Below are 26,788 nucleotides of genomic sequence, written 5' to 3'. Positions count from 1 at the left end.
GGTTGACACACTAACTGGCGTTTAGCAGGAATAATAATCAACCCCTGTTGACAGGCCTCGGAAAATATGGGGAGATGTGATATGTATTTGGATTTGAATGCCTTGGCGACAGGTATGTCATCGAGGTAAACAAAAAGAAAATCCAAGTCTTTTAATACAAAGTCCATCAGCTGTTGCAAAGTCCAAACTGCATTTTTCAGCCCAAACAGCATGCGCAGAAATTCAAAGAGGCCAAATTGAATTGAACTGACTTTATTTCTTACATCCTTCACATATATGAGGAGTAAAAATCTTTACATTACATCTCCGTCTAAATGTGCAATGTGGAATCGTAGTAATTTATAATAATTTATAATAAATAGAACAATCTAACATTGAAATGCACTCACATCAGTGTGAGTCTGATAGCCTGGTGGAAGAAGCTGTCTCAGAGCCTGTTGGTCCTGGCTTTTATGCTATGGTACTGTTTCCCATTTGGTAGCAACTGGAATAGATTGTGGTTGGGATGACTCAGGTCCCCAGTGATCCTTTGGGCCCTTTTTTCACAACTGTCTTTGTAAACGTCCTGAATCGTAGGAAGTTCAGAACTACAGATGCGCTGGGCTGTCCGCACCACTCTCTGCAGAAATAGGGCTATCACAGCCATTATGGAAATGTCCTCCAAGCATACAGGCAAGCTGATGGTAGCCCCTAACTAAGTCAACTTTAGGAAAAGATTACTTTCTGGCTAAAAGTGCTGAAAAGTCTTGGATGTGTGGGATAGGGTAATGATTAAGGATGGTGGCCTCATTAAGGCCTCGGTAATTGCCACATAGGCGTCAACCACCATTGGGCCTAGGGACCACATAGAGGGGCAAAGCCCAGGGGCCATTGAACCTGTGTACAATACCAAGCCTTTTCACATTGGCAAACTCAGCCTCCGCAGTGACCAGCTTTTCTGGGTCCAGCTTACACGCTGCCACAGACCAGAAGGCCAGTTGTGGAAAGCGGTGCTCAAACCAATGTTTTGTGACTGTAGTTGAGAATGTGTGCTCGGCGAGGTTTGGGAATTCGCCCAGCAGTCGAGTGAACTCACATGCGGGAGTGCCTGTGCTTGGCAGAGTCACTGTGGGGAACTTACTGGAGGAGCAGGGTTAACCCAAAGTCCACAAGCCAGCAGTTCTTACGATTAACTAACAGTTCTTGGGCACACAGGAAATCTGCACTGAGTAGAGATCTAGCCACTTTAGCCAGGATGAAGTCCCATGTGTAACGTTGCCCGCTGAAGCAGAGTGTCACCTGTCATATCCCGTAAGTTTGGATCCAACTGCTGTTGGCAGCCTCCAGCAAGGTTTCATCGCTCTTCGCCTTATGATCAATGGGTGATCCTGGCAGCACGCTCACTGGAGCACCCGTGTCACACAGGACGCGTCATCCTGAAAGGGTGTCTGTAATGAACAGTAGATGACCTTGGCAGCCGGAACCCACGGTGCTCACAGACCTCTGATGTCCCAATGCGCTGACACTGCCAATCTGCAAGGTGGTCAGCACTTCCTGGTGTTTGTACACCAAGCGTGGTAAAAGCTCAGACCTGGCAGCGTCTGTTTCACAGTCGCGGGCGTACACATGTTGGAAGCCCTACTGACCGGGCTTATTGATGCAGGGAAAGGAGGAGGAATGATGCACCGCAGCCAGGCTGAGTGTAGACTATCAGCCATTTTAGCAAGCTCCCTATAGTCCATTACGGGTGCATTAGTGAGGGCTGTGTGAACTTGATCGGGCATTTGCTGCATGAAGAGTTCTTTAAAAATAAAATGAGGGTGGTGATTTCCCAGGAGAGACAGCGTGTGGTCCATTAGCTCTGAAGGCCTGGCATCCCCCAGGCTGGGCAAGGAGAGCAACTGTTTGGCTCGCTCAGACCCCGATAGTCCACAAGTCTGTAATAGGTGACTTTCCAGCGTTCCGCATTTATAACATGCAGGCAGGTGTTCTAGCAGGCTCACCACTCTCACTGCTGTGGAACTACTGAGTGACACTACTATGTGGTAATATCTGGTGTCAGCTGCAGAGACTTCACGTAGCACAAACTGAGCTTTGGCTTTTACAAACCAAATCACAACATTTTGCTCCCAAAACTCCAGCAGTTTCAAAGCGACAGTGTTGGCCAACATGTTGAATGACCCTGGAATCATCCTAGAGCATCAGGCTCACCAATGTATAGGCTTTGGTAAATAAAATGACGGAGGCGTTTTAAGTTTAAAGAAAACCGTAACAAGTTCCTTTTATCGTCAAACAGGGAACATAAAGCACAGTAAAAATCTTCACGTTGTTAAGTCATCACGTCAGTGGAGCCTCTTAAAGTGAACCCCAACTCAATGTCAGTGGTTGTGAATTATACATATATTTCCTCCCCTTACATTACCCTACAACCTCCTGCTGGTTCCCCTCCAAGTCACTAACTGTCCTGACCTCAAAATATATTGCCAATCTTTTATTACTGTGTCTATATTCTGGAACTGCTTACACAAGGGCACTGTGGCTGCACCTTCACAGGAAGAACTATATCAATTCAAGAAGACCTCTCTCAAGAGTAGTTAGAATGAGCAAAAAAATGCCAGCCTGGCTAATAATACCCAGGTCTTGAAATGATTTATTAATTTATTGAGCTACAGCCCTTCTGGCCCTTGAGCTGTGCAGTCCAGCAACCCGATTTAACCCTAGCTTAATCACGCGATGATTTACAATGACCAATTAACCTACCTAACTGTACATCTTTGGACTGTGGGCGGAAATCAGACCACTTGGAGGAAACCCACACAGTCACAGGCATTTCATACAAACTCCTTACAAACAGCGGCGGGATTTGAACCCTGGTCGTTGGTACTGTAAAGCGTTGTGCTAACCTCTACGCTACTGTGCTGCCCTTTAAAAATAAAGCCAGGGAACTAAGCCAGAGTTGCAGATTAATACAACACTGAAACAGCGGCTTCAGGTCAATTCATCCGTGCCGACCTAGATGCCTTTTAAATTAGTCCCATTTGTCTGCATTTGACTCATATCTTTCTAAGCATTTCCCATCCATGCACAGTCCAAATATCTTTTTAACATTGCTGACGTACCTGCCTCAATCACTCCCCCCTCTCAGGTTCCTATTAAATCTTTCACCCCCTTACCATAAACCTATGCCCCCTCTATCTTGATTTCCCATCCCTCGGAACAAGACCAAGGGCATTCACCCTATCCATGCCTCTTGTAACTTCTATAAGATCATCCTCAGTCTCCAATACTTGAAACAAAGTCCTCGCCTAATCTCTTTATAATCTAGTCCCTTGAGTTCTGCCAACCTCCTCTTAAATCTTTTCTGAGCTCTTTCCTGCTTAATGAATTTGAACAGAATGTTCCAAGAACGAGCAGCCTTAGTGATGTCTTGCACAATTGCAACATAACATCTAGATTTCTATACTCAGTGCTGCAACTATTGGAGGCCAGCATGCCAAAAGCTTTATTCATCATCCTGTCTACCCGTGACACCAGTTTCAGGGAATAGTTACAGAAACTGCAGAGCAACACACACAAAACTCACTAGGCCAGGAGGCATCTATGGAAAAGAGTACAGTCAACGTTTCAGGCCAAAATCCGTCAGCAGGACTGGAGGGAAAAAGGTGAGGAGTGGATTTTAAAGGTTGGGGGAGGGGAGAGAAGAATGCAAGGTGATAGGTGAAACCTGGAGGGGGAGGGATGAAGTAAAGAGCTGGGAAGTTGACTGATGAAAGAGACAGAAGGCCATGGAAGAAAGACAAGGGGGAGAGGACCACCAGAGGGAGGCGATGGGCAGACAAGGAGATAAAGTGAGAGAGGGAAAGGGGATGGGAAATGGTGAAGGAGGGGGATGGAGGGCATCAAAGGAAAGGGCTTCCCTTCTTACACCATCAACACTGCCCTGAACCACATCTTTTCCATTTTATGCACGTCCATTCTTACTCCATCCTCCCACCACCCTACCAGGGATAGGATTCCTCTTGTCCTCACCTACCACCCCACCAGCCTTCGCGTCCAACACATAATTCTCCGGAACTTCCGCCACCTCCAATGAGATCCCACCACCAAGCACATCTTTCCCTCCGCTTCGACTTTCTGCTGTCCGCAGCGATCACTCCCTACGCGACTCCCTTGTCTATCTGTCCCTCCCCATTGATCTCCCTCCTGGCACTTATCCTTGCAAGTGGAACAGGTGCTACACCTGCCCTACACCTCTTTCCTCAGTACCATTCAGGGCCTCAAACAGTCCTTCCAGGTGAGGCGACATTTCACCTTTGAGACTGTTGGGGTCACATACTGTGTGCGGTGCTCCCGGTGTGATTTCCTGTATATCAGTAAGACCCAACGTAGATTGAGAGTCTGCGTCACCGAGCACCTTTGCTTCATCTGCCAGAAAAAGCAGGATCTCTTGGTGGACACCCATTTTAATCCCACTTCCCATTCCCATTACGATATATCCATCCATGGCCTCCTCCACTGTCCTGATGAAGCCACACTTAGGTTGGAGGAACAACACCTCATATTCCATCTGGGTAGCCTCCAACCTGATGGCATGAACATTGATTTCTCAAACTTCCAGTAATGCCTCCCACACTCTCCCTTTCACCATTTCCCATCCCTTTTTCCCTCTCTCATGTTTTCTCCTTGCCCGCCCATCACCCCCCCCAGTGCTCCTCCCCTCTTTTCTTTCTTCCATGGCCTTCTGTTTCTTTCACTAATCAACTTCCCAGCTCTTTACTTCATCCCTCCCCCTTTAGGTTTCACCTATCGCCTTGTGTTCCCTTCCCCCCCCCCACCCCCCACCTTTTAAATCTATTCCTCAGCTTTTTTTCCTCCAGTCCTGCCGAAGGGTTTCAGTCCAAAACGTCAACTGTACCCTTTTCCATCGATGCTGCCTGGCCTGCTGTGTTCCTCCAGCATGTTGTGTGTGTTGCTCGGATTTCCAGCACCTGCAGATTTTCTCTTGTTTGTGACAGAAACTGCTGACTTAGTTGGGAAAACAAGGATGGTCAAGGCCGACTTCAGCTACTCCAACCTGAGTGTGGCCTCACTGCATTAGTAGAGGAGGCCACGGACTGACCTGTCGGAATGGGAGTGGGAAGTAAAATTGAAATAGAATTGAAATAGAGTTGAATGTCATGTTTGAAACATTACATTGCGTTCATTACTGATAGGATACAACATAAATTCTTTGTTTAAATATGCGTACCATTAGAGTAACTAATGAAACGAAAGAATTGCTGTGGATGTACATAGGCAACATGATATAGCTAGTTACGGATAGCTTCTGGTTTAGGGAGGAGTCGATGTATCAACAATTCTCAGGAACAGAGACTTTATGTAACTGGAAAGAACAACCAGTAATCGGAAAATAACCGGTAACAGATGGGAGGGAAAAGATTCTCCAAAAACAGTGCTCTATGCACCCAAGTTAAATGGTTTCCAATGCTTTTTTACAATGTACTTGGGAATTCACATCAGGGAGACCGTACAGAGCACTGGAAAGTGTTTAATTCATGTGCGTGGAGTACAGTATTTGGATCATCACACCCCTGAAGTGAATTTCCAGGTACGTTCCCAGAGCAATGTCCCAGGGGTGGAAGTAGACTCAAGGTAGTTTTTTTTGGGATCTTTTATAGGTCCTCTTAATAGAAGGCAATGAAAGGCCATGACTGAACTGCCCCGCTGTCTCTGCTCCTGGGTCAGCCACTAGTCTGGTTCTGCCTGGCTCAGTGGTCACAGTGACATCTCAGAGCCCAGTATGTGTAAAATGGGGATTAGTACTGTTGCAATTACCCTCAGCCATACCTGGCTTGGGAACAGGAAGAAACCATAAGACCATAAGACATAGGAGCACAATTGAGTCTTCTCCACTATTCCATCATGGCTGGTTTATTGTCCCTCTCAACCCCATTCTCCTGCCTTCTCCCTGTAACCTTTGACACCCTTACTAATCAAGACCCCACCAACCTCCACTTTAAATATACCAAATGACTTGGCCTCAACGGCCAATTCACCACCCTATGGCTAAAGAAATTCCTCCTTATCTCTGTTCTAAAGGGACGTGCTTGTATTCCAAGGCTGTGCCTTCTGGCCCTAGACTCTCCCACTATAGGAAGCATCCTCTCCACACCCACTCTCTCTAGGCTTTCCAAAATTCATTGGCCTTCACTATAATGGAATCCGTCCATTTATTATCCGGCTGTATAAATCAGCTGCAGTGGTACAGTGGAAGCGAAGGGTTAAAGTACTGCCCCTGGTTTCAATCCTGCTCAGAGGTGAGTGTTTGATGAGGGAATTTAAGACCGAAATGTCCAGGGTTAATCTGTCAAACTACAAGAAACACAATTACTGCAACTGTTAAGTCTTGAAATGTTACCAAGCAAATGAGATGTAAAGGTATGACAAGAATTCTGTGAACAATGGAGGGCTTATCCCTGTTCAGCTGATTAAAAGTCTAGAGGTGTAAATTCCGTGAATTGAATTCATCCTTAAATTATTCATATCCTAAAATGTGATTTCTCCCCCTTTATTTACAGGCAGTTTTGTTTTAGAAGGATTGGTGAATCCAGGAAAGGGGAAGCACAATGTCTTCACCTGAAAATACTTATTGCATGGACAATCTAGGATTTGAAATAGAGGTAATTTTTCAAATATATTTGGCACGGCCCAGTCAACGTGAGGCAGCCAATTCCACTGGATTCCTTCAACTTATTCTTTATACTGCAGGAAGACACACCATCCAAAGATAAAAATGAAGAACCCACCAGCTCTTCCAGAACGAAACAGAAACCCAAGATTGTGAGGTACAGGTCTATAAGGATTAACATTTCTTTTTTCAACAAGGCACCAGTCTTTCACCTGGTTCTTTCTCAAAGATATACGACAAATCAGAATGTCAGGAATGGGAACAACTCACTGCTGGTTAATTATTCAATTAGATTACAACTGATCCAAAATGTTTTTTTTTATTCCTCCTCTCCTCTATGTTCCATGAGATCCTTCCAAACTGTGCAAGCTATAAGGTGATGCAGCACAGAAATGTCAGCCCACCATTTCCAGTCAGATAACCATGACTATCTGTTCTATTTCCTTTTACCAGCACATACTCTGTAGCCTGCTCCTTCTTGGCAATTCAAACATGTCCTGATTTTTCTCACAAAGTTGTCAGTCTCCTCCTCCTCCACCCACTCAGGCAGTGCATTCTAGACTTCAGTCACCCTCTGTGTGAACACATTCTCCCCAAGGTCCTCTCCAAATCTCTTAACCCTAACGCAAATCTATTCCTCTAGTTTTACCTGCCTCTGTCATAAGGACACATTGCTGAATATCCACTCAATCCACTCATAATTATGCATTAGATCCCCCTTCAGCTTTCTTCACTGCAAGCTTATACTGTCTCTTCCTCTTCTCATAAGTAAAAGGTCCCTATCTACACCTGTAAATGGCCCATATCCCTCTAAACCATTCCTGCCCATGGACCTGCCAAGATGGCTCTTAAACATTGTAATTAATCTTGCCTCTAACACTGTCTGGCAGCTTGTTCCACATACCCACCACCATCTATGTGTGAAAAACTTGTCCTTCAGAACCCCTTTAAATCTTTCCTCTGTCACTTCAAGCCCACGTGCTCTAGTTTTAGATCTCCCTACCCTGGGAAAAGTATTGTGACTCTCCACCCTGTCTGTGCCCCTCATAATTTTATAAATATCTAGGCACAGAAAGGGAAGCAAACTGCAACCTTTATGAACCTTAATGCACCCTATCCTTCCCCTGTTACACTTGCACTTACTATATTTTAAATTGCCTTGGGATTGTCCTTACTCTTGTCTGTCAGAGATACTCTTGGCTCCTATTTGCTCTCTTTATTTCTGTTCTAAGATCCCTTGTACTCATACTGAATTCCTGAAGGGCGTCAATATTCTCAGTTCCCTATACCTAGGTTTCATTTATCAAACCTTCAACATCTCTTGACATCCAAAGTTCCCTGGGATTGTCTTCGTACCTTTCATCCCTAGAGGAGCACATTGACCCTGAGCTCTCAATATCCCTTTGCTAAAAGACCCCCTATTCTCAAAAGTAGATTTAGCTGCTCCCAATCAGCTTTTACCAGGTCCTGTTTTATGATGTAAAAATTGGCCTTCCCCTTACTCAGGACTTTAATTTCTAGAACAACCTAATCCCTTTCCATAGTTACTTTGAAACTTAGAGTAATGGATAATTGCCTTAAAATGCTCACCCACAGACACTTCAACAGTATTATTCCAATAATCAGCTGTTTAGTTCATCATAAACCCCAAAGGTTCTGCACCTGGTTCACCAGATGATGGTCGCCATGTTTCTTTCTCACTCTCCAGGACTCCAGTTCCTGCTTTCCCTTCATACTCACCAGGCCCCACTTCTATGTTGTTCCCCCAGACTCCTGCCCTCCCTTTAAACTCACCAGGTTCTCAGGAAAAATTATTATATGACTGTTTAACATTTAAAACAAGTGAATTAAAAGTGTGCCGGAACACAAGATGGTTGAGGAACTCAGAGTGCCAGGCAGTAGTCTACTCTGCGAATCTGGCACCACCAAAGTCCCATGCATGTCAGATTCATGAATTTTACGGTACTTGCCTCAGAGTAGGTCCATCACTGTCCCATTCTCTGGGAAGGGTATCAAGGACAGAGTACAAGAAATAGAGATGTGGGTGAGGGCTCCACCTACAGCAGTGGGCGGGGGTAGGCTCAGATTTCTGAGAAAGGAGGACATTTCAGATGTGCTGGAGAAGAGGAATTCATTATGAGAACAGATGTGGTGGAGACAGAGGAACTGAGAAAAAGGAACTTTAGAAGCGGTAGGAGTCAGTGGGTTTCTCATATAAAATCAAAGGACCATCTGTCATTTGAAAATGATACACAAAGACCATGGGGAGAGAGTGGTCGGAAATGGACCAAGAGATTCTGAGGGTGGGGGAGGAAGCTGGAATTGATGAAATCTGCAAGTGGCACCAAGGCAGTGGAGAATGAGTAGATGAATGGTTTGGAACATGGACTGTTCCATGGGCCCAAAAAAAAGGCGACATTGCTAGGGCCTATATGGGTGCTCATGGTCTGGAGAAAGTGTACGGAGCCAAAAGTGAAACTGTTAAGGAGCAGCAGAAGTTCTGCCAGACAGAGGGTGGTGGTCGTAGAAGGGAACTGTTTAGGTGTTTCTTCCAGAAAGAAACAAAGAGTCCTAAGGCCTTTCTAATAGGGGACAAAGAGTACAGGGACTAAATGTGCACAGTGAAAATGAGGTGGTCAGGGCCAGGGAATTGAAACTTGTTGAAGTGGTGGTGAGGATGTGAGGTGTCAATGGGAAGACACTGGACCAGGGGGAACAGGATGGAGTTCATTTGGGTGGGAGCAGACAGAAACAATGGGCCTACCCAGGGCAGTCTTGTTTGTGAATCCTAGCAGAAACAGGGTTGGGGAGCAATCTAGTTGGAGGGTGAGGTGGAGAGATCTCTGAAGGTGATGAAGTCTGTGATGATGTTGGAGATGGTGGTCTGACTATTGTTGGTGAGGTCCTGGTCCAGGGGTAAGTAGAAGAAGGAGTCTGAAAGCTGTCATTTGGCCTCTCCAAATTTGACGTCAGTCCACCTCACTACAGCAGCACTACCTTTCTGTGGCTTTGATGACGAATTGGTGCAGAGCAAGTGGGGAGTAATATATTCAGAGGGAGTGAAGTTGGAGGAGGTGAGAGGAATGGAGAAGTCAAGATGGTTAGACACATGGATGAAAAAATGGTGGGTTATGGGTTGTGTAGGAGGAAGAGGTTAGATTGATGACGGAGAAGGTTTATATAGGTCAGCATGCAAAATTGTGGGCTGAGAGGCCCATATTGTTCATTACTGTTCTATGTTCTATGGTTGATGTCCTTTTGGTAGTTGCAAATGAAAAGAGAGAGCAAAAGGCTTGAGTGAAGTGTGCAAGAGGTGGAGGAGAGTTTGAGGTGGGAGAAGGGATCATTAGTGGGGGGAGGGCAGAGTATCCTTGCCGAAGAGCCAGGATTTGATGCAAACATGATGGAAGAAGAGCTCGGTGTCATGGCAGGAACTCAATGATGTGCAGGCACAGGGGTACAAAAGTGAAACCTCTGCTCAGTATAGACCACTCTGTTTCAGAGCGAGGGGGTGGGAAAGACATGACAGGGTTTGGAGCTGGGGTCACGTGGGGGTTCAGAGGAGGGCAGTGGGGTTGAGTATGGGACTCGGGGGACATGAGGTGGGGGCAAGAGGAGGACTCAGAGAAGTAAAGTGAGATTGAGAGGCTGGGGATTGGCGTGAGAGACCAGGGTAGGGAGGGGAGTGGCGGAGGGATGTGTAGTAAAGAGGAACAGCACTGGAGGCCGGGGCAGAGGTGGGGAATGGCAGCAGTGATTCCAGCATCTGCAGTCTGCTGTGTTTCCAATTCAATTCACATGCCTAGTTACTGACTCTACTTATCATTGAAATTGCATACCAAACCACGAAATGTTTTCCTCTGAATGATGAGTTGAAAGCTTATAAACACAAAAATGCTAGAGGAACTCCACAGGTCAGGCCACATCTCTGGAAATGAACAAACAGTCGATGTTTCAGGCCGAGATCCTTCTTCAGGATTGGAAAGGAAGGGGGTAGAAGCCAGGAATAAGAAAGTGGTGGGAGCGGAAGGAGTACAAGTTAAAACATGATAGGTGGGAGGGGTGAAGATGAAGTAAGAAGCTGGAAGGTGGTAGGTGGAAAAGGGATAGGGGTGGAGATTAATGAATCTGATAGGACAATGAGAGAAAGGAAAGGAGGAGGGGCACCAGAGGGAGGTAATAGGCAGGTGAAGAACACAGAAAAGGTAAGGTCCAAGCATGAAACTAAGAAGAGGGAAGGAGGAGGGGGGAAAGTACCAGAAGTTGGTGAAATCAGCTTTTTCCCTTATTAGGGAGAGAGAGAGAGCCTGTGGTATGTTGAATTATCGGGTACTGCAAGTCTGTGTGTTTATTGATGCTTTGCTGCACACTTGAGTGCTCGGTGGGGGGCGTTGATGCTTTTTTTCTTTCTTTTCTTTTTAAATCTTTTTATTGAATAAGTACACAGAAGGTAAACCATATAGGCACTAATACACTGTTAGAATATAATATATTACAGGAAATATTAATACAGAAAAAATTAATACAAACAGTGCAATTTAAACATAAAATAACAAGGTAATATAATAGTATACTAATTTTTATACATATCAATAGAAAAAGAAAAAAAAAACCCAAAAAAACCCACCGTGCAAATAAACTAAAAAGCAAAGCAAAGCAATGGGCTAACTAGGAAACAAGTAGAGTTAAAGAACTTAAAATCACGTCCTCAAACCCGACCTCCATTAAAAACAGTTAAAAAAAAACAAGAAGGGAATATAAATATGGACTGAGAGAAAAAAAAATTACATTAAATGAAAATGTTGAATAAAAGATCTCCAGGTCTGATCAAATTTAACTGAAGAATCATAAAGATTACTTCTAATTTTCTCCAAATTTAAGCATAATATCATCTGGGAAAACCAAAAAAACGTAGTTGGAGCATTAGCCTCTTTCCAATGTTGTAAAATATATCTTTTCGCCATTAAAGTAAAAAATGCAATCATTCTACGGGCTGAAGGAGAAAGATTACTGGCAATTTTAGGTAATCCAAAGATAGCAGTAATAGGATGAGGAGAGATATCTATATTCAATACCTTTGAGATAATATTAAAAATGTCTCTCCAAAAAGTTTCCAGAGTAGGACAGGACCAAAACATATGAGTTAAAGAGGCTATCTGCCCCTGACATCTATCACAAAAAGCATTAATATGAGAATAGAAACGAGCTAATTTATCTTTGGACATATGTGCTCTATGGACAACTTTAAATTGAATTTAGCACAGATAGAGGAAGTATTGACTAGTTGTAAAATCTGCTCCCAGTCATCCGCCGAAATAATAAAACCCAATTCCTGTTCCCAATCTGACCTAATCTTATCAAATGGAGCTTTCCTAAGTTTCATAATAATATTATAAATAATAGCCGTTGCACCTTTCTGACATGGATTAAGGTTAATTATAGTATCTAAAATATATGTAGGAGGGAGAATTGGAAAGGAAGAAAGTATAGTACTTAGGAAATTTCTAACTTGGAGATATCTAAAAAAATGTATTCTTGGTAAAATATATTTATTAGATAATTGTTCAAAAGACATAAGGGAACCATCTAAAAATAAATCCAAAAACCGTGAAATACCCTTAGTCTTCCAAATTTGAAAAGCACGATCCATGAAAGAGGGAGGAAAAAATGTTACCTAAAATAGGGATCGCTAGCCCAAATTGGTTAAGATCGAAAAATTTTCTGAATTGGAACCAAATACGTAAGGTATATTTAACTATCGGGTTACAGACCTGTTTGTGGCGTTTCAAATCAAAAGGAAGAGAAGAACCTAAAATAGAGCCAAGTGCATAACCTTGAGCAGATTGTAATTCCAATGCTACCCATTTAGGAATGGATAGTGTATCTTGGTCAAGTAACCAAAATTTCATGTGTCAAATATTAATTGCCCAATAATAGAATCTAAAGTTAGGTAATGCTAAACCTTCATCTCTCTTAGCTTTCTGTAAATGTATTTTGCTTTTTTCACTGGTGTGGGAAAGGAATTCACTGCTTGCTGCTGCTTATGCGTAGGTAGGGGGAGCTGGGGGGACTTTGGGGTTCTAACATTTAACTGCCATTCATCCTTTGGGGCACTCGTCTGTTTTTGTGGATGGTTGTGAAGTAAAAGAATTTCAGGATGTATATTGTATACATTTCTCTGACATTAAATGTACCTTTGAAACCTTTGAAACTGATGGTCATTCCTTAAGGTTGGAGGCTACGCAGATGGAATATGAGGTGTTGCACCTCCAACCTGAGAGTGGCCTTATTATGGCAGCAGAGGAGGCCATGGGCCAACATGTCAGAATGGGAATGGGGATTGGAATTAAAATCGTTGACTACCGGGAAATCCTGCTTTTTGCAGATAGAGAGAAGGTGCTTGAGAAAGCCATCCCCCAGTCTACGTTGGTTTTCACCAGTGCAGAGGAGGCTGCATCAGGAGCTCTGGATACAGTAGATGACCTCAAAAGATTCCCAGGCAAATTGTTGCCTCACCTGGAAGGACTGCTTGAGGCTCTGAATGGAAGTGAGGGAGCAGGAGATAAATGGGCAGGTGTAGTACTTCCTCCATTTGCCTGATAAATGCCAGGAGGGAGATTAGTGGGAAGGGACAGATGAACAAGGGAATCACAGAGGGAGCAATCCCTGTGGAAAGCAGAGATTGGGGGAAGGTAAAGATGTGTTTGGTGATAGTTCTCGTTGAAGATGGCAGAGAATGATATACTGGATGTAGAGGCTCGTGTGGTAGGAGAGGACAAGAGGAACTCTATCCCTGTTAGGGCAGCAGGAAGATGGGGTGAGGGCAGATGTTTGGGAAATGGAGGAGTTTCCCTTCCACCATTGATGCTGCCCTCACCCACATCTCTTCCATTTCCTGGACATCCACCCTCATCCTATCTTCCTGTTGCCTTAACAGTGATATAGTTCCTCTTGTCCTCACCTACCACCCCATGAGCCTCCACATCATCCTCCACAACTTCTGCCATCTTCAACAGGATCCTACCACCAAACACATCATTACCTCACCCCTCCCACTCTTCACTTTCCACAGGGATCACCCACTCCATGATTCCAATGTACATTCGTCCCTCCCCACTATTCTCCCTGCTGGCACTTAACCCTGCCAAATAAGTGCAACACCTGCCCATTCACCTCCTCCCTCACCTCCATTCAGACCCAAACGGTCTTTCCAGGTGAGGCAACACTTCACCTGCAAATGTGTTGGGGTCATCTACTGTATCTGGTGCTCCCAATGCAGTCTCCTCTACATTGGTGAGACCCTGCGTAGATTGGGGGACTGCCTTGTTGAGCACATTTGCTCTATCTGCAAAAAGCAAAATTTCCCAGTAGGCAACTATTCCAACTCCAATCCCCATTCCCATATCGGTCCATGTCCTCCTGTACTACCACATGGAGGTTGTTCTCAGTTTGGAAGAACAACACCTCGTATTCTTCCTGAGGAGCCTCAAACCTTATGGCATCAACACCAATATCTCCAACTTATGGTGATTTTCCCCCCTCATCCTTTCTCTTTTCTTCAGTTCCTCACTCCAGCACCCCCCCCATCTCTTCTCTTCTCCTCAAAGTACAAAGTAAGCTTATTATCAAAGTACATGCAGAATATATCTATATACAACCCCGAGATTCATTTTCTTGTGGGCATACTCAATAGATCCAATAACCATAAGAATATCAATGAAAGACCACACCAACAGGGTGGACAGCCAATGTGCAAAAGAGAGCAAACTGTGCAAATACAAAAATTAAAAAAGAAATAATAATAATAATAATAAATAAGCAATAAATATTGAGAACATGAGATGAAGAGTCCTTAAAAGTGTGTCCAGACATTGTGGGAACGGTTCAGTAATGGGGCGAGTGAAGCTGAGTGAAGTTATCCCCTCTGGTTCAACAGCCTGATGATTGAGGGGTAGTAAATGCTCCTGAACTTGGTGGTGTGCGTCCTGAGGCTCCTGTATCTTCTTCCTGATGGCAGCAGTGAGAAGAGAGCATGGCCTGGGTGGTGGGGTTCCTGATAATAGATGCTGCTTTCCTGAAAAAACACTTGGGGTAGATGTGCTCAATAGTGGGGAGGGCTTTACCCATATTGGACTGGGAAAAACACTACTTTTTGTAGGATTTTCTAATCAAGTACATTGGTGTTTCCATACCAGACTATGACACAGCCTGCCTATCACCTACACCCAGGTGCCCCCTCCCCATTTTCTTTCTCCCATGGCCCACTCTCCTCTCCTATCAGATTCCTTCTTCTCCAGCCCTTTGCCTTTTCTACCTCCCAGCTTCTTACTACATCCTCCTCCACCAGTCTTCACCTGTCACCTTCTAGCTTGTACTCTGTCCCCTCCCCCCACTTCCTTATTCCAGCTTTTACCCTCTCTTTTTCCAGTCCTGATGGAGGGGCTTGGCCTGAAACGTCGACTATTTATTTATTTCCATAGTTACTGCCTGATCTGCAGAGATCCTCCTTTTCGTGTGCGTTGCTCTGGGTTTGCAGCATCTGCAGACTCTCTTGAGTTGAAAGTTTATGTGCTTGTCTTTTGCAGAAAAATAATCCAGGGTGCTTCTACAGTAAAGTTGGCATACAACACCCACTCCACAATGATTAAACGATTGATCCTCGGCTTGTTGAGTGCAGGTAACAGTAACTATCAGGTAAAGCTGGCTGGTGTAGTGCAGCATCAGTCACATGTGTGTCCTGAGTTCAAATCCTGCTCCCGCAGGTGAGCTGCGAGCGACCCTTCCAGTTGTATTCTGTACAACCTTCAGACCTTTACCAGGATAACCTGCCCCAGACTGGGATCAAAATTCCAGCCCATGGGACACGTTGGAATGAAAAACCAATGTGTGGACTGGTGTCACAGGGCCTGATTCTGCACTGTATAGCTCTGACTCACACTCAACCTCTGTGTGTGTCAGTCATACAATAGAGAACCAGGCCCTTTGACTTATCAAGTCCATGCTGACTATCGTGCGCCTATCCATATTAATTCCACTTATCTGCATCTGATTTGTAATATTTGTGCCCTGGTGATTCAGTTGCTTGACCACATATTTTTAAATGCAGTGGGCGTACCTGCCTCTACCTTCCACCCAGCCAGTATTGTCCTAAAAATTCTTCCTCAGACCCACTCTTCCTCCTTTCCTTATACGTTATGCTATGTGGGAAGGTTTTCAACTGTGGGGTCTTCCTGGGAAATAAATTAGCTCCACCTTTACAGATGTCATGAAGTCATAGAGGATGGGAAGAGGTCTTTCGGCCCCTCGTGTTGGCCAAGATTCCAATCTGACCTAGTCCCATTTACCAGCATGTAGTCCATATCCCTCTAAACCTTTCCTATTCACATATCTGCTCTCAAGTGCCTTTTAAATGTTTTTAATGCACCTGCCTGAACTACTTCCTCTGGCAGTTCATTCAAACTCCAGGTGAGAGATTTTTCCCCTCAGTTCCAATTAAATCTTACTCTTCTCTCCCTAAACCTCGGCCCTCTAGCTCTTGATTCCCCAACCCTGGGAACAAGATTGTGTGTATTCACCCTATCCATACCCCTCATAATTTATGCAATTCCATAAGATCATCCCTCATTCTCCTGCACTTCAGTGATTAAAGTCCCAACTTGCTCTACCTCTCTCTATGACTCAGTTCCTCGTGTCCCAGCAACATCCTTGTACATACTTTATACTTTATTGTCGCCAAACAATTGGTACTGGAACGTACAATCGTCACAGCGTTATTTGATTCTGCATTTCACACTCCCTGGATGACAAATATTAAATATTAAAATACTAAAAATAGTTAAAATTAGTAAATATTAAAAATTTAAATTATAAATCATAAATAGAAAATAGAAAAATGGGAAGTAAGGTAGTGCAAAAAAACCAAGAGGCAGGTCCGGATATTTGGAGGGTACGGCCCAGATCGGGATCAGGATCCGTTCAGCAGTCTTATCACAGTTGGAAAGAAGCTGTTCCCAAATCTGGCCATATGAGTCTTCAAGCTCCTGAGCCTTCTCCCGGAGGGAAGAGGGATGAAAAGTCTGTTGACTGGGTGAGTCGTGCCCTTGATTATCCTGGCAGCACTGATCTGAGAGCGTGCGGTGTAAAGTGAGTCCACTGACGGAAGATTGGTTGTGTGTGATGTGCTGCACCGTGTTCACGATCTTCTGCAGCTTCTTTCCGCCTTGGACAGGACAACTTCCATACCAGGTTGTGATGCACCCTAGAAGAATGCTTTCTATGGTGCATCTATAAAAATTAGTGAGGGTTTTAGGGGACAGGCCAAATTTCTTTAGTTTCCTCAGGAAGTAAAGGCGCTGGTGGGCCTTCTTGGCATCTCCTGAGCAGTCTTTCCAGCTTCATGCTATCTTTCCTGTAGGAAGGTAACCAAAACCCAACACAATACTTCAAGGCAGTCTCACCAATATCCTGTGCAACTGCAACATAATACCCCAATTTGTATGCTCAGTACCCTGACTGATGAAGGCCTGCGTACCAAAAGCCTTCTTCACCTCCCTGTCTACCTGCTTCACAACTTTCAGAGAATCATGCACTCCTGTTCCTAGTCCCCCTGTCCAACAACACTCTTCAGGGCTCTACTATTCCCTGTGAATGTCCAACCCTCATTTGGCTTTCCAAAATGTATCACCTCACACCTATCTATGCATGTCCCTAAGTCAACTTAGTCTGTGAGCCAAAAAGTACACAGAAGTCACTCAATGTGACAACTCAGCTCCACATGTTATAGTGAACTGCATCAAAAGTAGCTGATAAGGAAGAACAATTACTAAAAGTGGAGAGAAGAAACTGATTCTGCTATTCTTAGGTACCACCATATAGTATGCACTGTATGTTTCTTGGACTATTAAATTTAATAAGATCATGGAAAGTCGTTAATCAAAGTCAAAAGTGAAAGTCACATAAGTACAGGTGATTCTAAGTTAGGTACTTGTAGTATTAGACACCTCAGCCCCGGGAAACAGATACTCCCTGTCTACTCTATCATTGCCTCTCATAATCTTATAAACCTCTGTCAGATCTCCCCTCAGCCTCTGACACTCCAGATAAAACAACCCAAGTTCATCCAGTCTCGCATGATAGCACGTGCCCTCTAAACCAGCCAGCATCCTGATAACCATCTTCTGCACCCCTCTCCAAAGCTTCAACGTCCTTCTTGTAGTAGGGTAACCAGACTGTACGCAATACTCCAGATGTGGCTGAACCAGAGTTTTATAAGTTTGCAGCACAACCTCTTGACTAATGGGAGAAACTTCATCCTGCACCTCCCTTTTCTACCTCCTATCACAAACAAGAGAAAATCTGCAGATGCTGGAAATCCAGGCAACACACACAAAATACGGGAGGAACTCAGCAGGCCAAGCAACATCTATGAAAAAGAGTAAACAACCAACGTTTCGGGCCGAGACCCTTCATTGTTCCATAATCCTTCTTAACCACCTTGTCGACCTTTGTACCCACATTCAAGGAGCTATGAACTTGGATCCCAAGATCTCCCTGCTCAGCAATACCACTAAGGATCTTGCCCTTAACAGTGTACTGTCTCCTTGCATTTGCCCTACCAAGGTGCAACACTTCACATTTCCCTGGGTTCACCTCCATCTGCCATTTATCTGCCCATATCTGCAACTGATCTATATCACACTATATTTGAAGCCAGTCTTCTACACTGTCCACAACTCCATCAATCTTGGTATCATCCGCAAATTTACTAACCCACCCATCTACATTTTCATTCAGGTCATTTATATACGTTACAAGCAACAGAGGTCCCAGCACAGATCCACTAATTACAGACCTCCAGCTCAAATAAGTCCCTTCAACCACTACCCTTTGTCTTCTACGTGCAAGCCAGTTCTGAATCCAAGCAGCCAATTTGCCATGGACCCCATGCACCTTAATCTTCTGGATTAGCCTCCCATGAGGGACTTTGTCAAACATTTCACTAAAATCCACGTAGACAACATCCACTGCCCTACCCTCATCAATCTTTCTCACCACCTTAACAAAAAACTCATAACTCATTAAGGTTGGTAAGGCACGACCTGCCCCACAAAAAGCCATGCTGTCTTCTCCCTCATTAGGCTATGGGTTTCCAAATGCTCATATATCCTATCCCTAAGTATTTTCTCCAGCAATTTCCTTTCAACTGACATAAGACTCATCAGTCTAGAGTTCTCATGACTTTTCCTTCTTTCCTTCTTAAATAGAAGTACAACAGGACCTCACCTGTGGCCAGAGACGACACAAAGATAGCGGTCAAAGACCCAGCAATCTTGTCTCTTGCCTTCTTCAATAACCTGGGGTAAATTCCATCAGGCACTAAGGGCTTATCCACCTTAATACTCATTAGGGGGCCCAACACTTCCTTCTTTTTGTCTTCTTCAACACCCTAACATATACACTCATGACTGATCTCTGGTCCCTCCATATCCTTTTCCTTGGTAAATACTGAAGCAAAGTACTCGTTTAGTACCTCACTCCCATTCTCCTCATCCAAGCAAATGTTCTGCCTCCTTTATCCTTGAGTGGCCCTACCCTGTCCTTAGTTATCCTTTTGCTCTTGATATATGTATAGAATACTTTGACGTTCACCTTAATCCTACCTGCCAAGGACTTTTCATGGCCCTTCCTGATTTTCCTACTTCCCCTCTTTAGTTCTTTTCTGGCATCTTTATGCTCCTCGTGTGCTTTGTTTGATCCTAACTTCTAAAGCTTTACATAGTTTTCCTTTTTCTTTTTGACTAAAAAGAAAAAGACTTTTTGATTCTCTGGACATCCAAGGTTTTCTAATCTTTCCATCCCTGTCCTTCCTTCTAACAGGAACATACCTTTCCTGTAATCTGTGCAATTGATCTTTAAGCACCCTCCACATGTCTGACGTGGACATGCCAGAAAAAAGGTTTTCCCAATGAACGCTTCTTAGTTCCTGCCAAATGCCCTCATAATTTTCCCTACCCCAACTTAAAACTCTCCTGCAAGGACTATACCTATCCTTATCTATAGTTATCCTGAAAGTTAAGGAAATGTTGTCTCTGCTCACTCCCTGTTCACCCACAGAAAGATCAGTCACCTGGTCAGGCTCATTACCCAACACCAGGCCCAGTACAGCCCCTCCTCTCGTTGGACCATCTACATATTGATTTAGGAAACTTTCCTGGGTACACTTAACAAATTCTACCCCATCTAAACCCCTTGCACTAAGAAGGTCCCAGTTTATATTAGGAAGGTTGAAATCCCCCATTATACATCTTTATTATTATTACACATTTCTTTAATCTGATTACATATCTGTTCCTCAATGTCCCAGTGGCTATGGGGGACAGAGGGGAGGGAGGTCTATAGTACAATCCCACTAGTGTGATTGCACCCTTCCTATTCCTGAGTTCTACCAAAATGGACTCAGTGTCTGGCCCCTCCATTATGTCTTCCGTGAATGCAATTGTGATATTGACCCTGATTACTAGTGCAAATCCCCCCACCCCTTTTACCTCCTTCTCTATCTTTCCTAAAACTTCAAAAACTTGGTACATTAATCACCCATTCCTGCCCCTCTCTCAACCAAGTTTCAGTAATGGCTACAGTATTGTAGTACCATGTACTGATCCATGCTCTAAGTTCATCTCCTTTATCCATAATACTCCTAGCACACATCAGACTATCTGACCTATCATATCTGGTATTTTAATACTTTCCCAGACATCTACCTTTCAGTCTGATCCTTCCCTCACTGACCTGGTGCTCCAGTTCCCAGCCCCCTGAAAAACTAATTTAAACTCTCCCGAGTAGCATTAGCAATCTTCCCGGCCAGGATATTGGTTCTCCGTCATTTCATGTGCAACCTGGCCCTCTTGCACAGGGCACCCCTTCCCCAGAAAAAGTTCCATTGATCGTAGAACCTGAATCCCTGTCCCCTGAACCATTTCCTCAGCCACTCATTCATCCATGCTATCACCCCATTCCAACCCGCACTAACCCACGCCACCAGGAGTAATCCAGAAATTACTACCTTTCTCTTTAGCCTCTTTCCTAACTCTATATACTCACTGTGTAGGGCCTCTTTCCGTTTTCTGTCTATTGTTCTGTGGTTGAAAACTATATCTCCTACATTCACATCCAACAACCAGTGAGGATCTCAGTATCAATCTTCATAGATCCCTTGGGTGCTCTAGTTTCCTCCCACGTACCAAGGATGTTCTGGCAGCTTAAGCCACTTGTAAAATATCCCTTTGTGTTGCTAAGTGGCAAGAGAACCTGAGAGGAGTTGTGAAAGAGAATAAGATTCAGGGATATAGGCAAGAAAGGAGAGTGGGATTGGGAGTAATGGGATTGTTCTTCAGGGAGTTGGCAAGGGCCCAACAAGGCAAATGTACTCCTTCTGCATTGTACTAAATCAAAAATAAGCAGGACCTAGAGGGATATGCAGGTGATTTAAATATATCAATTAACTTTGATCTTCTCTAGGTCAGTAAGGACACTTTAGGCCTTTATTCCATATCATCTCCAGAACCATTTGTGGAAACACCTGGTATTCAAATCATGAATCAGAGACCATCATTACTGTTCTGGCTCTCTAACAACGCTATCAATTGTCTCATGTTCCCTCCCTTTCTCCACTCTGCTGCAAATTCTTCAAGTATATACCCAATTCCCTTTGGAATGCCACTCTTGATTCTTCCAGATTTTAATAAGGTGACAAAACACAGCCTTTCTTCACGTTGCCTTTTAATTACGAACATCAGGAATTTATAAACACCCAGATTCAGTAACAGGAGTATTAAAGCTTCTGGACTGTTGTAAACTTTATCCAGTTCACTGGGGTTATGATCTGTTTAAAATCACCCGCCCGCATCTCATTTGGTCCCCAAAACTCCACTGGCTGTTCTCTCCCAGTATGGAAGCTGTCTGTCTTTTATTTAGTACAATGCAGAAGGACTGCATTTGGTAATTTTGCCGCTTGCCAACTCCCTGCAGAGTAATCTCATCAGGCCCATTCCCACTCTCCTTTCCTACCTGTATTCCTGAAACTTACCCTCTTTTATATAACCTTCACCTCCCCTCGGATTCTTCTGCCAATTAGCAACACCGAGAGGGTATTTTACAATGACCTAGTAACCTATCCATACATCTCTGGAGAGGAAATTTCCCATCCTTACTAGGTCTGGCCTACATATAACTCCAGACCTAACAATGTACCTGACTTCTAACCGCCTCATCAGCTTATGAGCGATTAAGGATTGTGGACACAGCTCAATCCACTGTGAAAACCAGCCTCCTCTCCACAGATTCTGTCAACACTTCTCACTGTCTCAGAAAAGCAGTCAGAGATCCCTCCCACCCGAACATTTTCTACCCCTCTTATCAGGCAGAAGATACAAAATCTTGAAAACATACATCACCAGACTCAAAGACAGCATCTCTCCCATCTTGTATATTGAAGATAAAGTCTTAATCTAACAATCAGCCTCATTATGACCCTTGTACCTTATTATCTACCAGCATTGCACGTTCTCGCTAACGGTAACACTATGGTATGCATTCTGTAATTTATATGTTTCTAAGAACTTTTGTTTTGAAATGATCTGTCTGGATGGCTTTTAAAACTAAGCTTCTTACTGTAATTCTGCACATGTGACAATAAAAACCTGTATCAATGCCAATACCACCACTGAGCACATCTACATGGCCCGCTGTCACAGGAAAGCAGCATCCACTCTCAGGAACCCCCACCACCCAGGTTCAGGAACAATTCTTACCTCTTAACTCTCAGGCTGTTGAACCAGAGGGGTAACTTCACTTAGCTTCACTTGCCCAATCACTAAACTGCTCCCACAATCTATGGACTCACTTTTAGGGACTCTTCATCTCCTGTTCTTGATACTTATTGCTTATTTATTTATTATTATTATTTGTACTTTTTCTCAGCTCTAGCTGGGAAAACCTTAGGTATGGGCATAGCCAATCACACTCATTTTCAACTGCTAGGAACTTTCGGACTATTCTAGTGTTGTTTAGTATTGTGGCTTTCTGGATATTTACATAAATATTGCTGTGTAGGCCTAATTGTTCAATGCTATTATTTAAAGCTATTATTATTATTATTATTTCTATTCTTTTCTTTTTTGTATTTGCACAGTTTGTTGTCTTTTGCACATTGGCTGTCCGCCCTGTTGGTGTGGTCTTTCACTGATCCTGTTCTGATTATTGGATCTATTGAATATGCCCGTAAGAAAATTAATGTCCGGGTTCTATATGGTGACATATATGTACTTTGATAGTAAATGTACTTTGAACTGTGAAATGCTGGTATTACTAGTGACGTCCAAATCCTTTGTCTAATTAAAAGTACTCTTCTACCTCGCCTAGTCCAACGTTTGTCTCCATTGCAATATTTTTGCCTGTTATATCAATCTATTACCCAATAAATGAAATTAAAATTAGCTGACCATTTGTTTGTTTCCTCCTAACGCAGCCTTTTTGGGGTTTCTCATCGCCGCATGCATCCTTAATCTTCAGCGAGCTCTCGCCCTCCTCATCATGACGTGCATAGTGGTTTTCTTTACGGTTTACGAGCTTGTGAAAAAGTTGCTGGGGGAACAGATCATGAATTTCTTCGCGCCTGTGAGTTCCTTCCTACAGAAGTACAGCAAGTGGTTTAAATGGTAGGTCATTTGTACCTGATCTACATGGTGAAGCTGCTTATTCTTTGTGCCTTGCAAAACTTAATACTTGCTGAACCAATGCAAAGCATTAATGAGAGAAAGGGATAAAATTTCTTTATGTTTTAGTTCTATTCAGGGCTGATGACCTGCATTATTCCAGAACCTCTCTGGGCTGAGGGATTAACACTGGGCAGAAAATCAGAGAGAACCCCTTGATCCTCTACCGATCTATTACAACCTCTTGAGAGAACTGATCTATTTGCTCATCCAAACACTGCTCTTCCAACAGTGCAGAACTCCCACAGTACATTAGCCTAGACTAGAGTGAGGTGTCGAACCCACGACCATCGGCGCGTAAGCGAAATACAAGCACCTTGTAAAGCCATTTAGTGAACTCCTCACATCCCACTTCAACCTTATTAACTGTCAAAGTAATACCAGATGAAAGGTCTAATGGTTTGGGGTTTCTTCCTGCCAGGACTGTTGCTTTTTTGGCTGTGGCGGGATTAATTATTTGGATTGGCGTTGATACTTCAAAAAGACCCGAGCAGTTAATTTCCTTCGGAGGATTGTGTATACTCATCTTCCTGCTCTTTATCTTCTCTACAAAGCCTCTGGCGGTGAGTTCACTCTCTTCCATCTTCTAACCCGGTTCATGTATCTGCAACAAACGCACCCAGACAATCTTCCCCATAAGTGAAAATCAAAATCCTGAAGATGCTGGAAATCTAAAATAAAAGACTATCAGACCATAAGGTATAGAATCAGAACCAGGCTATTCAGCCCATCGAGTCAGCTTCATCATTCAATATCGTTACTTTCTCCAGTACCATTTCTCCCCATAACTGTTAACTCCCTTATCAATCAAGAACCTATCAATCACTGCCTTAAATACACCCATGGACTTAAATCCACTCCCAGGGCTCTCTCTTTGACTGTGAATGTGTTACCCTGATTTGTCTTCTCAAACGACAACACATTACATTCTTCCTAAATGTATGATATAGGAGCAGAATTGGGCTACCTAGCCCACTGGGTCTGCTCCACCATTCAATCATGGCTGATTTTTTTCTCAACCCCACTCTCCCGCCTTCTCCCCATAACTTTTAATCCCTTGCCAATCAGAAACCTATTAATTTCTGCCTCAAACTCACCAAAAAGCTTGGCCTCCACAAGCCCCCTATGTTGATGAATTCCACAGATTAACCACCCCCTGGCTGGAAAATATCCTCCTCGTCTCCATTCTAAAAGGACATCCTTTTATTCTGAGGTTGTACCCTTGGGGCCTAGAATCTCCTACCATCTCCCATCAACCCTCCACCTCTATCCAGGCTTCTCAGTATCCGACAGTTCCAATAAGATCCACCCGTGTCCTTCCAAACTCCCTGAGACATTAAATGTTCATCATAGGTAAGCCTTTCATTCCCGAGGACAATCTTTTTGATCTCCTCTGGAACCACATCATGGCCGTCACATCTTTCTTCTTGAGATGGGAAAAGAAGAAAATACTAGAGGTACTCAGCAGGCCAGGCAGCATCTGTGGAAGAAAAACTGAGTTTACATTTCAGGTTGGTGACCATTCATCAGAGTCATAGCATTCCAGCGTTGAACAGATATAGCACTTGGCTTGTTGAAGAAGGTAAATGTTTAACATTTCTTGAACTGTTCACGTCAATGGCAGTGAAGGTGATGAGTGCCCAGAGCTGGATATTAACCATCCAAACGACGTGCTCACAACTGCTTTGATTTAACCCCTAAATAACTGTCGGTTGTGCTGCTTCATGGCTCATCATAGAGGGAGGATTATGTGCACATCTGAAACACTTCTGGGGTAATGAAGATTGGAAGCTGGTTCCACCAGACAATGCTAGATCCCAGTACTGAAGGAGACTTACTTTCCTACCAGGATCGGGCTTAGATCTTGTCTCCCTATTTTTAGGACCACCTGAAGATTAGTTCAAGTGGGCCAAAAGCAGCCAATGAACAGACACATTTTTTCCCTCCAAATTCTAAATGTCAGTCATCCATTATTGCTGGGAAAACGGGAAATCAGACAAGTACGTTGATGAATGATGTCAGGATAAGATCCTAAAACACTCAAGCATCCATAGGTTTGTATAGGTACATCAGCGTAAGGAAATGCGACACTTCTATTAAATGATTTCATAGTCATCAGCCAGTTCTGAGCATCACTCTCATAGACAAATCCCAGAGGGTGGTGGGGAGATTTGTTTGATGAAGTTTCAGCATGTGGACAGACTGGACAAATTATAGCTGTTCCCTTTCAACCAGAGTGGTTAAGGGAAGAATCAATGAATTGGGAATTGTGAGAGGCAGTGATCATTCAAGAAGAAACTAGATCTATTGGCAGTAGGTTTAACCTGGCTTAGTTCTCAAAAGACATTTTGAAATTGAGATAGGGACATATGTTTTTTTTTGAAAAAACTGGTTATCATTCAGGGTTAATAGAGAGCTTGGTAATGCTCAAAAAAGAAAATAATGCAAGGCTGTGAGCAGTTGTGAGTTAATAGAGACATAATGGGCTGTGTCAATCTGTTCACCAATAAGATCATTAATAAAATTTCCTGCAAAACAACGAACATTGTCAGCACACCACTCCATCCTCTAATGTTTGAAATAGTTCAGCCAACTAAGTTTGTGTGTATGTCTCAATGAGAATTTTGCCGTAATTCCATTCAGTGACATTGCCTAAGTGTGTACTAACTGCCACTTCCCACCTCCCAGGTATCCTGCCGAGCACTGTTTGTGGGACTGGGCTTACAGTTTGTCCTTGGCATCTTTATCATCAGGACGGAACCTGGCTTACAGGCGTTTGATTGGCTTGGAACCCAGGTTCAGGTGAGATCAGAGGGAAGGAATCTCACTCAGGTGTGGGTGTCATCCACTAGCAATGCGATGTTATTGTTGGTACTTTAATAGTTCCATATCATTTTAGCATTTTCATTGCTCAGTGTTATCTCCTAAAAACAGGAGTCACAGTATTACTGGACAACCCACTTCCTGGTCCCATAATTTAACACTTCCATTGTACACTGTTGTCTGCTAAATGAAGGAGGTACAAGATTAATGTGTGATCAAATTTCTGGGCTCATACTTTGTGATAGATTAATTGAAATGGTAAGAGGAGAAAAAATTAGTCAGACAATCATCATCATTATGTGCTGTGTCATATGACGTGGGCGATCATGGTCTTTCCATGACCATAATTGTTCTTGCCAAATTTTTCTACAAAAGTGGTTTGCCATTGCCTTCTTCTATGCAGTGTCTTACAAGACAGGCGACCCAGCCATTATCAGTACTCTTCAGAGATTGTCTGCCTGGCGTCAGTGGTTGCATAACTAGGACTAGCGATATGCACCAGCCGCTCATATGACCATCCACCAAC

At 43.6% G+C, this 26,788-nt stretch overlaps 1 protein-coding gene across 2 annotated transcripts in view; it reads left to right on the top strand.

The window, feature by feature from the left end:
* Nucleotides 1-26,788, top strand: part of slc28a1 (solute carrier family 28 member 1) — a 78,409-nt gene that overhangs the window by 18,264 nt on the left and 33,357 nt on the right. The window contains exons 1-7 of one of the 2 annotated variants that reach the window (XM_072281952.1): nt 3,620-3,641; nt 6,558-6,659; nt 6,748-6,824; nt 15,253-15,344; nt 23,193-23,382; nt 23,861-24,002; nt 26,128-26,241. In XM_072281952.1, the coding sequence (XP_072138053.1) occupies nt 6,606-6,659; nt 6,748-6,824; nt 15,253-15,344; nt 23,193-23,382; nt 23,861-24,002; nt 26,128-26,241 (669 nt within the window). In that variant the 5' untranslated portion in view covers nt 3,620-3,641; nt 6,558-6,605. Of the gene's footprint in view, nt 1-3,619; nt 3,642-6,557; nt 6,660-6,747; nt 6,825-15,252; nt 15,345-23,192; nt 23,383-23,860; nt 24,003-26,127; nt 26,242-26,788 lie in introns of those variants that run through there. The other variant, XM_072281950.1, reaches the window with a different exon arrangement.

The sequence above is a fragment of the Mobula birostris genome, chromosome 18 (genome assembly GCF_030028105.1).
Source record: "Mobula birostris isolate sMobBir1 chromosome 18, sMobBir1.hap1, whole genome shotgun sequence".
Classification (NCBI taxonomy): Eukaryota; Metazoa; Chordata; class Chondrichthyes; order Myliobatiformes; family Myliobatidae; genus Mobula; species Mobula birostris.
This window is presented reverse-complemented; position numbering and strand designations above follow the sequence as displayed.